At 41.2% G+C, this 12,326-nt stretch overlaps 1 protein-coding gene and 1 long non-coding RNA gene across 2 annotated transcripts in view; one reads left to right on the forward strand and one right to left on the reverse strand.

Annotated features, from left to right (window-relative positions):
- LOC149985508 (uncharacterized) overlaps positions 1 to 12,326 on the reverse strand; it is a 182,656-nt gene that overhangs the window by 121,820 nt on the left and 48,510 nt on the right. The gene's annotated exons all lie outside the window — the stretch shown is intronic.
- On the forward strand, positions 2,930 to 3,770 carry mterf2 (mitochondrial transcription termination factor 2). The gene is given in 4 exon segments (XM_036989545.2): positions 2,930 to 3,239; positions 3,242 to 3,338; positions 3,340 to 3,598; positions 3,600 to 3,770. Coding segments are annotated over 4 exon segments (837 nt in total).

The following is a 12,326-nucleotide window of genomic DNA, read 5'->3' on the forward strand; positions in this document are numbered from 1 at the left end:
CACAGAGCTGATTTCCTCGTCGCACACAGACAGCTTGTGTTCATGTTTGTTGGCCAGTGCCTTGTCCTTCCAGCATTCCCTCCTGTACACGCCCGAGTCAGACTGTCTGAGCTGACTGATCTGGAGGCCCAGGAGCTGGAGCTGGTTGGTGAGTCTGACGCGGCCCACAAAGTCTGCAGGAGGGGATGCCACTTCGTCTGAGGAATTACCAATCAGCTGTTCTCCCTCTGGAGCTGATCTTAAAACAGTGATATAGTCGACTCCAAAGCAGTAGCCCATTTCTATTTCACCTCCCTCTAGTCTGAAGATGGACTCTTTTACCTCTGGCACCTCAGAGTAGGCTGTGCCAACTAGAACGAACAGCAGAAATCCTATTTCCCTAAAATTGTTCATTCTATGCCGTATTGTATTCCTTGTCCATGTGTTTGTCACACACTCGAGATGTGCCTTTCAACTATGCCAGCTCAGAGTAACCTGTTCTGGGTTGTCACTGAGATCCTCCCCATTAGCTCATATCTCAGCTGCCCCCCCTTCCCCCACACATACACACACACATGCACGTGTGCGCACACACACACAAGCAAACGCACACGAAAACACACACACATACACACACACACACACACACACACTGTTTCTTTCATTATCTTGCTAGGGTGGACCTGAGCATGGGAAAAGTGTCAGGTGTAGGTGGAAAGTCATCAAAAGTGTGAGTGAGAAGGGCATTATGAAGACAAAACAATAAGTGTGAGGAAAGAAAAGTTGTTCCCTGCTGTCACTTTCTAGTGCTGATGGTTGGACTGGTTTGACTCAGTCATTGGGAGCAGTTTATCACCATGCCAAGGGCCTCTGAGGGCAGCTGTAAGAGAGACGTGTATGTGTGTGCGTGCGTGTTTGTTTGTCTTCTTGCATGAATGCATGTATGCAAGTGCATACATGCATGGTTATGTTCCTCCCATTGTTCAAAGTGTTGGAGGTTATAACTTGCTCTGTATCTAGTTCGAGCTGATCACTTCTGTTGTTTGATGGTAGTCATTTAGTGAGCATGGTTTAATGGAACCAAAGGCAAATCCAAGGCCAAAGTACTTGGGGAGGCCAACTGTAGGGCAAGGTTATGGATGGGCAGAAAGGCAGAAAGGCATGCAGGGATGTCATTCTGAGGCACAACATGCTACATGTGGCTACATTGTACAGTTGTTAATTTTAGGTTGATTTCATTACACACTGGGCGCATTGTGCACTTCGCTATTTTTACACAACGCATTTTCTTATATCTCATTTTTGTCATTTCTTCAGTTGTGACACTGAAGCATGTGATTTTCTCTAGCAATTTAGAAGCATTCAAATTGAGGCTGATCATAATGGTATTGATTAATGGTTTTGTTCTTAATACAAGCAAGGACATTTTATAGACGGATAACATTGAGTTCAAGCATCAATCTGTAATACAATAGAAAATAAAGTTGTGCGATCAAAGAGCTAATTGAAGTGATTTTTACAATGATGTCAATGGGCACCGGTCCCCAAAAATGGTCCAGCCACTATCCTCATACCTGACCTCACTACAAAAACCATGATTACATGAGCTAAATACAATATACAATAGGTACTGCTGATTTGATAGATCTAATTTATATTCTATAGTACCTGTCTGGCTGCCTGTATATAAGCCATTATCCTCAGGTGCCTTTTATGTTGATGCAGACTTACAATAATGAGTCCCAATTTCCTCTCAGTCACTAGATTGGGAATCTGCAGATATTTCCTGAGCTGGGCTAGAACAGCTTGTGGAGCTGGTGATCAAGCGGTGTGATTAAGCCCCAACTGTGAGAAACTCTGCCTCTCTCGGTTCACTCCAATTCAGCTCTGTGCTGATTACAGTGATCAGTGTCTGTTCTGTTTTCTGCTGCTTCTGAGATGCATCGACTGCTATTTGATTTGAAATGTACATTTGCCAAAACACCCTAATTACTGGAAGTGTATGGTGCAAGACTGAAGCTCTGAGGGAGAAAATTATATTTTCCTTCTTTATTATTTTAGTGTGCATTTTCAGCTTGAATCATTTTAGTCTGCCTTTTAGTTTGAGTCCCTAAGAGATGAGTTTGGATGTTTGCAGTATCTCTCTTCAACTGTGCATTACCGTTGATGTACACTTGGGTGCGCTGTGGTGCAGTTACAGATAGTACCATACAGCCAGTCCACCAAAGAAGCAAAGTTCAGTTTCATAACAAAACGTCACATCCACTGGCTAAGATATTTATAATTATAAGCAGGGTGGATCGTACCCTGAATGCTTGGCTAATGAATGATTGGCTAAAAGCCATGGTATATCAGACCATATATAGCAATGGTATGACAAAAAATTACTCTGGAGTTTGTGGTATATGGCCATAGCTAAGGGCTGTATCCATGGTATATTGGCCATATACCACACCTCCTCGGGCCTTATTGCTTAAATAACCCTCAGGTACTACTGTTGGCTAACTAGCTTACATACCGTTATGTACTTATTTGTTGTTTCTATTTGGAAAGTACAAGGGATGTGAAAGAACATGCGTGTGAATTTAAAGAACAGTTTTGTCCTCCAAACATCGTCAAAGTATCATCACAATTCATCCTGCTTTAGCAGCCTATCATAGCTGTCAAGGCAGCTATCTGGTCAACTGCTATCATTCACTGACAAACCAATGTTGTTATGACTGATGTGATATTTGTACAATTCTTCATTATTACTAAGTTATTTAGTGCTGAGTTTATGTTCACTTTGTGTTGAATCCCAACATATCATTTTAGTGTATTTTGTATGGTCAAGGATCTGTAGCTAACTAGCTACCTAGCTATCTTGAAAATGTCTGTTATATCACACCTAGGTCAGATCTGCAATGGTCTGTGACTGTGCACCCATGTTGCGATTAGTTGCAACCTCCATATGAGTTCACTGTCAGCGGGTTCAACATCTCCCCCCTCTCAGGCCCTTATCAACCTCGGGGGGTTGGGCACAACAGGGAACCAGGTGACCGTGGAAGCCCTCTATGACCTCTCAGTGGACATCCAGAAGATCCACCAGCTCAAGGGTTGGGTCCTGCACCAGAGCCCTGCCTATGTGAGTGAGATGGCCAGCATGCTGCGAGACATTGGGGCAGAGGGCCTCGTGAACGCCTGGGTCCTTGAGCTCTACCCCGAGGTGGTCCTCTGCAGCCCGGAGCAGCAGCAGGCCCAGAGAGAGCTGTGGAGATCCATCTGACCCATCTGACTTGGATCATTGAGAAGTTCCTTGCCTCCTTCTTCACCTGCTCCAGCCATCACGCCAACCAGAGGGCCAACATCGACTACTTCCAGTTTGCACCTGAACAAGCGCATCATCACAAAGCTGATGGCCAGCACCCCGTGTGCTGTGGGGCAGAGCGAGGAAATTATCCACCTGGAGCTGAGGGGCGATGCGACCAACATGAAGATCTGGCTTCAGAAGCTGCTCAGTCAGAACCCCTTCATGCTCCTCAAGCCCTCAGAGGTCCTGAGCGACAACCTGCTGTTCCTCGAGACAAGGGACTTCACCACCGCTGAATTGCTCCTCCTCCACCTCCTCTCCAAGCTCAGGGGCCTTTTTCACCAAGCTCAACCGGGACAGCATGCGTCTCAACTTGGCTTACTCGAAGGAGACTCTGGGCTGCTCAGAAGCCAACTGTCCAGCCTTGCTCTACTACCCTGAGGCCATCCTGGCTGAATGCTTTGAAGGCCTCCTCAGAGCTGGCCAACCGTTCTGGAGCTGACCACACAAATATAGTTACTGTATGCAAAGTTCTCATATTTGGGAACCCTATTAGATTGTTTTTATTCAATTCTTGCTGGTATGAGAACGGAAGCCCCTATCAGCAAAGTAGTGTGTTTGCAGAAAGCTGAGTATTTTGACTATTGATCGGTGTCTTCAAATCTTTGGTATGACTTACTACCACATATGGGCATGTACACATTTATAAGGGTAGGCCGAGCGATGACCAAATTTCAAGATGGCTGCTACCTACATTCCGGTTAGCGTTGTGAAGCATAAACAACATAAACACGCAATATGTTGATACACACCGAAAGCCGGGACTCCACAGATCATGAGGATGTCTTATTTGTCTGCCTGTGACCTACCATTATTGACCACCAGGCCCGAGAGTCAAAATGTTTATTTTACACGTTTTCACCAAACCTCTTACAAGGTAAGCTTCGATTTGGTCTGTGTTTGAGCTATAGCTACATGGGGATATCAAATGAATCCTTAGGTTGGTAGAAACAAATCTAGGCTATTGGCAATTTTATCTGATGATGTATGACTTAATGGCAACATCAAATGTCCCCCGAGTGACTATATCTTTGCGCATAAGAAAATGGTGTTGCCTGTTTACGCACTGTAGGCATCCATATCCCCTGTATGTTCCCCGACACCACCACAATGTTTTTGAGAGGTTGATGTTGTAGAAATTGAGTTTTTATAGTGAACAATAACTTTTAGGCACATCCAGTGTGCAAAAACTGTGCAATTACCACATTTTGACACTTTAGAGAGGTTGAAAGGACACTTGAATGGACCCTGAATACCCCATAACACCACCACAATGTTATAGTGAGGTTGATATGGTAGAAATTGTGATTTTAAACTGAACAAATAGCATTTAGGGATTGCAAATATGTAATAGCACTGTAATTATCTAATTTACAGACATATGCCACTTTGGTGACCACACCTGAGACCACACCTGACCACTTACAAAAACATCTGCCCATTTACAGTTGTTAGGTCTATCAATCCCATTTTTTCTGATATTGTTCACATGTTGTGGGAGCCATCTGATGTGTTTCCAGCTCTTGACATTAATAATTCACTTATAGCTTGTCAATGAAAGATGACTTTCAAAATAAATAAAAATAAAAATATGGTTATTTTGTGTGTGCTTGATCTTGTGTGTTCTGAACTATGTAACTCCTATCTATCTTCTGATCATTTCCTCATATTCACCCAGATCTCTTCTTTCCAAATATACCATGTTTTTGCATGTCAGAATCAGGTAATTACACATGAATAGCAGTTACTTTTGGGTATGTCTTTTTAGGCGGAAATCTACATTTTGCCATTACATTTAAGAGGTTATGATGTACGGACAGGCACTAAGAAGGACTTTGATATTAGTTCAGGTAAACTGCAGTTGTGGAGGAGGAGAGACCACTATTCAGCCATGTGGCCCTGTTAAATGGGGGTTGATTGACCTTGATTTCATGGTCTAAAATGCAGATCCATGTGATGATGTCATTGTGATCATTCTCGTATCACAAGAGGAAGGAGACTTGAATCAGAGTTTGGCTTTATGCTGAATGGTATTATTAAGGTCAGGAGAAAAGCTTGCCTTGAAAGTAGTCTCATGCAGCAGACATCTCCTCCCCAAGTGCATTTAGCCTGGGGATGAGGTTACCTTGAAAGTAGTCTCATGCAGCAGACATCTCCTCCCCAAGTGCATTTAGCCTGAGGATGAGGTTACCTTGAAAGTAGTCTCATGCAGCAGACATCTCCTCCCCAAGTGCATTTAGCCTGGGGATGAGGTTACCTTGAAAGTAGTCTCATGCAGCAGACATCTCCTCCCCAAGTGCATTTAGCCTGGAGATGAGGTTACCTTGAAAGTAGTCTCATGCAGCAGACATCTCCTCCCCAAGTGCATTTAGCCTGGGGATGAGGTTACCTTGAAAGTAGTCTCATGCAGCAGACATCTCCTCCCCAAGTGCATTTAGCCTGGAGATGAGGTTACCTTGAAAGTAGTCTCATGCAGCAGACATCTCCTCCCCAAGTGCATTTAGCCTGGAGATGAGGTTACCTTGAAAGAGGCAACACTTGAGCTTATCCTTGTATTTAAATACTATTTTGATAATACTATTTTGATATTATATGATGCAACGTTGAATACAATGGAATGTCAAGTGAATGTGTGTGAGGAATTGCCTATGCATTAAAACCAGCCAGAATCACTGTGGATAACATGATCTATGGTAGTTTGAGTAGTTATTGTTTAACTATTTAACTATCTGCATTGATCCTTTTTGCACAAACTCTTTTGACTAATCACACACTCTTGTTGCCTAGTCACTTTATCCCTACCTACAGTGCATTCGGAAAGTATTCAGACCCCTTGACTTTTTCGACATTTTATTACTTTACAGCCTTATTCTAAAATGGATTTTTATTTAAATCCTCATCAATCTACATACAATACCTGATAATGACAAAGCAAACACAGGTTTTTAGAAATGTTTGCCAATGTGTTAACAATAAAAAACAGAAATACCTTATTTACATAAGTATTCAGACCCTTTGCTATGAGACTCGAAATTGAGCTCAGGTGCATCCTATTTCCAATGATCATCCTTGAGATGTTTCTACAACTTGATTGGAGTCCACCTGTGGTAAATTCAATTGATTGGACATGATTTGGAAAGGCACACACCTGTATATATAAGGTCCCAAAGTTGACCGTGCATGTCAGAGCAAAAACCAAGCCATGAAGTCAAAGGAATTCTTCGTAGAGCTCCGAGACAGGATTATGTCGAGGCACAGATCTGGGGAAGGGTACCAAAACCTTTCTGCAGCATTGAAGGTCACCAAGAACACAGTGGCCTCCATCATTCTTAAATGAAAGAATTTTGGAACCACCAAGACTCTTCCTAGAGCTGGCCGCCGGGCCAAACTGAGCAATCAAGGGAGGAGGGCCTTGGACAGGGAGGTGACCATACAACCCGATGGTCACTCTGACAGAGCTTCAGAGTTCCTCTGTGGAGATCGGAGAACCTTCCAGAAGGACAACCATCTCTGCAGCACTCCACCAATCAGGCCTATGGTAGAGTGACCAGATGGAAGCCACTCCTCAGTAAAAGGCACATGACAGCTCGCTTGGAGTTTGCTAAAAGGCACTTAAAGATTCACAGACCACGAGAAACAAGATTCTCTGGTCTGATAAAACCACGATTTAACTTTTTGGCCTGAATGCCAAGCATCACGTCTGGAGGAAACCTGGCACCATCCCTACAGTGACGCATGGTGGTGGCAGCATCATGCTGTGGGGTTGTTTTTCAGCAGCATACACTGGGATCGAGGGAAAGATGAACTGAGCAAAGTACAGAGAGATCCCTTGATGAAAATTTGCTCCAGAACGCTCAGGACCGCAGACTGGGGTGAAGGTTCACCTTCCAACAGGACAAAGACCCTAAGTGCACAGCCAAGACAACGCAGGAGTGGCTTTGGGACAAGTCTCTTTGAGTAGCCCAGCCAGAGTCCGGACTTCAACCCGATCGAACATCTCTGGAGAGACCTGAAAATAGCTGTGCAGCGATGCTCTCCATCCAACCTGACAGAGCTTGAGAGGATCTGCAGAGAAGAATGGGAGAAACTACTCAAATACAGGTGTGCCAAGCTTGTAGCGTCATACCCAAGAGTAAGGGGTCTGAATACATACGTAAGTGGGATATTTATTTTAATACATTTGCAAACATTTCTAAAAACATGTTTTTGCTTTGTCATTCTGGGGTTTTGTGTGTAGATTGATGAGGATAATTTTAAAAAATCAATTTTAGAACATGTAACAAAATGTGGAAAAAGTCAAGGGGTCTGAATTCTTTCCGAATGCACTATGTATGTCACAGAAGGCTGCTGAGGGGAGAATGGCTCATAATAATGGCCGGAACGGTGCAAATGGATTGGCATCAAACACCTGGAAATCATGTGTTTTGATGTTTTTGATACATATCAACAATTCCACTCCAGTCATTACCCACGAGCCCATTCTCCCCAATTAAGGTGCCACTAACCTCCTGTGCTATGTGTACATATCTACCTCAATTACCTCATACCGCTGCACATCGACTCAGTACTGGTACCCTGTGTATATAGCCAAGTTATCATTACTCATTGTGTATTTATTCCTTGTGTTATTATTTTTCTATTATTTCTATATTTTTCTCTCTACATTGTTGGGAAGGGGAAGGGCCCATAAGTTAGTCTACACCTGTTGTTTATGAAGCATGTGACAAAAACAATTTGATTTGATCTCAGTGGCTCAATGATGGCAGTATTGCTTTCGTCCCCTTAGGAGGCATGTGTTTTGTACAGAGTTTTTGTTTCTTTGCAGATAGGATTACCAGTATTTGAAGTGCTGAAATCAAGTATTATTTCATTGGGAATGCTTGTTTTACCTGTGTGTATACGTCTATCACACTGTCATCTTCAGTGTAATAGGCAAACACTGCAACTGCAACACCTTATGGAAGAGTTGATCTACAATGATAAAAAAACATGTAACTGCAATCTTCTCTTATATTGAAATTAGTGGAATTGCATTCATTATGTACAGAATCAAATTTGGTCTGCTTTTCGCATGCCATACAATACACATGAGTGGTTTTATATTAGTGTGCACATGTTTATTTCAAGGCGGACATCTATATGCAGCCTTGCTAAGCATGTACCCCAAGCCTTAGCAACACATACTGTACTGTAAGCTTCTTTCAAAGGCCTTTCTTAATGTGCTAAAGCCTGCCGGAGCCCTTGAAACATGCTCAGAGTGCATTTTAATGGGGAGTGAGCAGCACAGCTAATGAAGTCATGACTTTATGCCTCAAGGTCCCCAGCTCAGATAAAATGTAGATGATGGGGTCACTGCCAAACCAACAGACTGGGTGGGTTAAGCCTGTGTTTGAAATGGCACCCTATTCCCTATAGAGTGCACTACTTTTGACCAGAGCACTATGTGCCTTGTTTAGAAGTAGTGCACTATAAAGGGCAATTTTGAAACATGTACAGTATCTTATATGTTTTGCTATTGGATTAACTGTTGTTAAAATAAATACATTGAGAAGATATCATTTTGTTTTGGTGACTAAACCAATGCACTCACTATATTTCAAAGTAAACTTATATTTGGATCAATGGTTGTGTGGTGAAAGATGTCTACAAACAAAATGAATGCACAATGAAATGTTTTGAACGTTAGACTGGCTGTGTTACAAGTGTTTCCAGTTTGGAGTTTCGTACGTGTGAAAATAGCACCAAAGTGATAAAAAAAACAGTAAACTGTATCTCTCCCCTCTATGGTCAGACTATGGCAGCATCTGAAATGGCACCCTATTCACTTTGAATGTACTATGCTAGTTTTCACATTCGGCTATAATGTACACTAAATTTAGACTTTCGGTCAAATGTCCATCATCTCTAGGTGTGATCATTCTAGGTGTGATCATTGAAGACATCTTTCACAATGTAATCAAATAAAAGAAATGAAAGAAACTTAATGTTTAAGCAGGCACTAGTTTGAATTAAGCCTGTCTTGAGCATTTGGCTATAGGTTCTCATGGAAATCGCAGTAAATATCCTCATTGTTCATGCACTTGGGAAAACCCATTTGGCATGGCGAATACAGGCCTGACGTTGGTTTGGATTGAAATCATTGCATACCTCATCCACGGCCCGAAGAAGAGTGGTACGCCCATGGGGATGGCAGTCATACATCTTCCACCTGTATTGTAATCGTGTATTGTATTTTACAGTATTACATTGTATGTTTGCATTGTAGTGATCATGTATGTGGCTCAGTTAGTAAGAGCATGGCACTAGCAACACCAGAGTTGTGGGTTTGACTCCCACTGGGGTCACATACCAAAATGTGTGGACTGTTGTCACTTTGGATAAAAGTGTCTGCTTTGTAAATGGAATATATTACAGTATAAGGGCCAATGCAATTTTAGTAAAGCAGTGTTACATAGCACATATCTGATACTGTCAATTTTTTTAAAACTTACTGTGAAGCATAATAGTCATCATCTTAGTAGTACATTTGAGTACATACCCTACTTTTTATGTTTCTACTTTACAAACATACATTTTCATGATGCAGTTCTCATAATCTGCAGCAGACAAACCAGTTTACATGTATAGGTTTGCCGAACGGTTAAGTGATCATCAATTGAGAGCATTCGGATCAAGTAATAGCACAATGTCTTTTAACAAAATATAAAAGAATCATGTCAAAAGGAGTGCGAGCTTTGCATTGTAGAAGGCAATTACTTTATGTGAGCATGTATTGCAATTGTGAAACAATTGCAGTTCTCCATGAAACACTGACTAAGTTTGGTGAAAAAAGTGACTGCATGATTTTGTGTGTTGTACTTAGTCAATTGAAAATGCACATAGAGTTTTTGTAACAACTGCCGTTTTGATTATGTGTTGAGTTTTGTACTGAGAGTTGTGAAAATGTACCACATACTTGTGAAAATTGCACCAAAGCGAGACAAAAATACTGTAACAAGACCACTTCATCATTCCCCCATATCCTGTATCATTAACAGCATGGGCCTGTAGTCATGGCAATAGCCAAATGATAAGTACATGTTAATGAATTTGGGTTTCAATTGAATTGATATTAGGTGTGTCTACTTCTGAGTCATGTACAATTTCAAAACAAGACAGCTATAAGGGTATGTTTGAAGACATGGGAGTCCCAAAGGTACACTTCATTTTCTACAGTCGGTTTCAATGTCAGTAACATTCATTCAGTAATCTCCAAATTGCTGCAATCTTTAAAAACAGAGTACCATCTACTGACCTCTATTGGTACTACCTGAACTTTTCATGAAAAAAAGTAACAGATTGGGATATGAGGGATTGAATGGTTGAAAGAATTATAAATGTTTATTTACAAGTGTGGCAGCTTTGTTTATGCATTTGTACAGATTTTTGTAAAAATATTTGTTTTGAATGATTCATTTATTTTCAAGCGTTAATAGAATATTTTTGACATTCTTAGTTTTTTTATACAGATGTGCCTTGTTGCAACTCAAAATAAACTACCTTAGTTCCTACTTTACATTTCCTCTCATTCTTTTTGAATTTAATGCATGGAAAATATAATGTGTAACAACGTTCAAGTGCCCATATAGCGAAAGTAGCTAATTATCAAGGTCAATGTTTTTATTTTAAAAGTAGCTAAATTGCTTTTACGCTGAGTACTTTTAGCTACGTTATTAAACTTTTACTTTAGTATTTTTTTTCGCCAGTCATGTTAATTCTATTTGAGTAAAATGTCATTAAAGTAACAGTACTTCTACTGGAGAAGGACATTTCAGTAGTCTTTCCACCCCTGACAGTATGTTCTCTGTTAAAAGATTTGCTTCCATTTGAGTGAAATGAACTAGACCCTGCTAGGTGTATAAATGCAAATGATGTCTTCACCTCCCTCTCTCCCTCTCTCTGTCCTTGTTCCCTCTCAATGATGATCCCTGTGTGCTGCTCTACGGTGACTATGTCAGTCTGAATTATATCCCAAAGCAGGAGAGGTTAATAAGAGGGAGTATAAATTGTTATTTTCCATTTCAAACGTGACACCGGTTATTATTAGCCCGGGTTACACATGGCTTTTATGGGGAATAACTCAGGGAAAATATGAAAATAGATGACACCTGCAATTAAAATGTATGATTACCAGCTGCGGCGACAGCATGGCAGAGTATTAAGGTGGTAAATATTCCATGTCTGGGGTCAGTAGGGCTTGGAGAATTAATGTGGGCTGTGACCACGGCTAAGAATCTTTCTCCTCAGCTGTTATCATACCAGGATCTCCCAGGCATAATGGGCTTCCCAAATGGTACCCTATTCCCTATGTAGTGCTCCACGAAAGAGAATGGGGTGTCATTTTGGACGCACCGATAGTTTCCCTCAGTAAAGGTTACCCTGTTTCTTATGGGAAGAAGATTTGACAAGACTCTGACAGGACCTGTAGCTTTCAATCATATGGCACGGACTAAACACTCTTGGGTCTCATATCTTGAGCAATTTCCCCATAGTCACTTTCTTTGTGTTTATAAAAAGGTTGGATGTTCTTAAGTACTTTGATACACAATTGTATAGAGGACATCAGGTCATAATCTGTTTTACAGTAATCTGTCTTTCTGTCTGACAGTAATCGGTCTAACTGTTTTTGCAAAGTCAAGTTCTAAGATGACTGATTCACACATCACATTCACCCACATCCATGACATTCGATCATGTTTTTATTTTTGTAGAAAGGGAAAGAAATTGGTTTCAGGGGGCACTTTGTTCTCTATGTCTTGTCTTATGTCTCCATCTAGTGGATCATTTACTCCAACATTGTGTACTGAAAGATGGGAGTTGTATGAATATTTACTGATTGACAAGTGATTCAATTAGCCATGATGACAAATACAATATCATGCCAAGTTGAAGAATTTACAATAGAAGATGCATGTTTTCCCCAAAGGAACTGTATGTAAGTATCATTACAATGTATATC

The sequence above is a fragment of the Oncorhynchus mykiss genome, chromosome 1 (genome assembly GCF_057628025.1).
Source record: "Oncorhynchus mykiss isolate SJ-2025 chromosome 1, ASM5762802v1, whole genome shotgun sequence".
Lineage (NCBI taxonomy): Eukaryota > Metazoa > Chordata > Actinopteri > Salmoniformes > Salmonidae > Oncorhynchus > Oncorhynchus mykiss.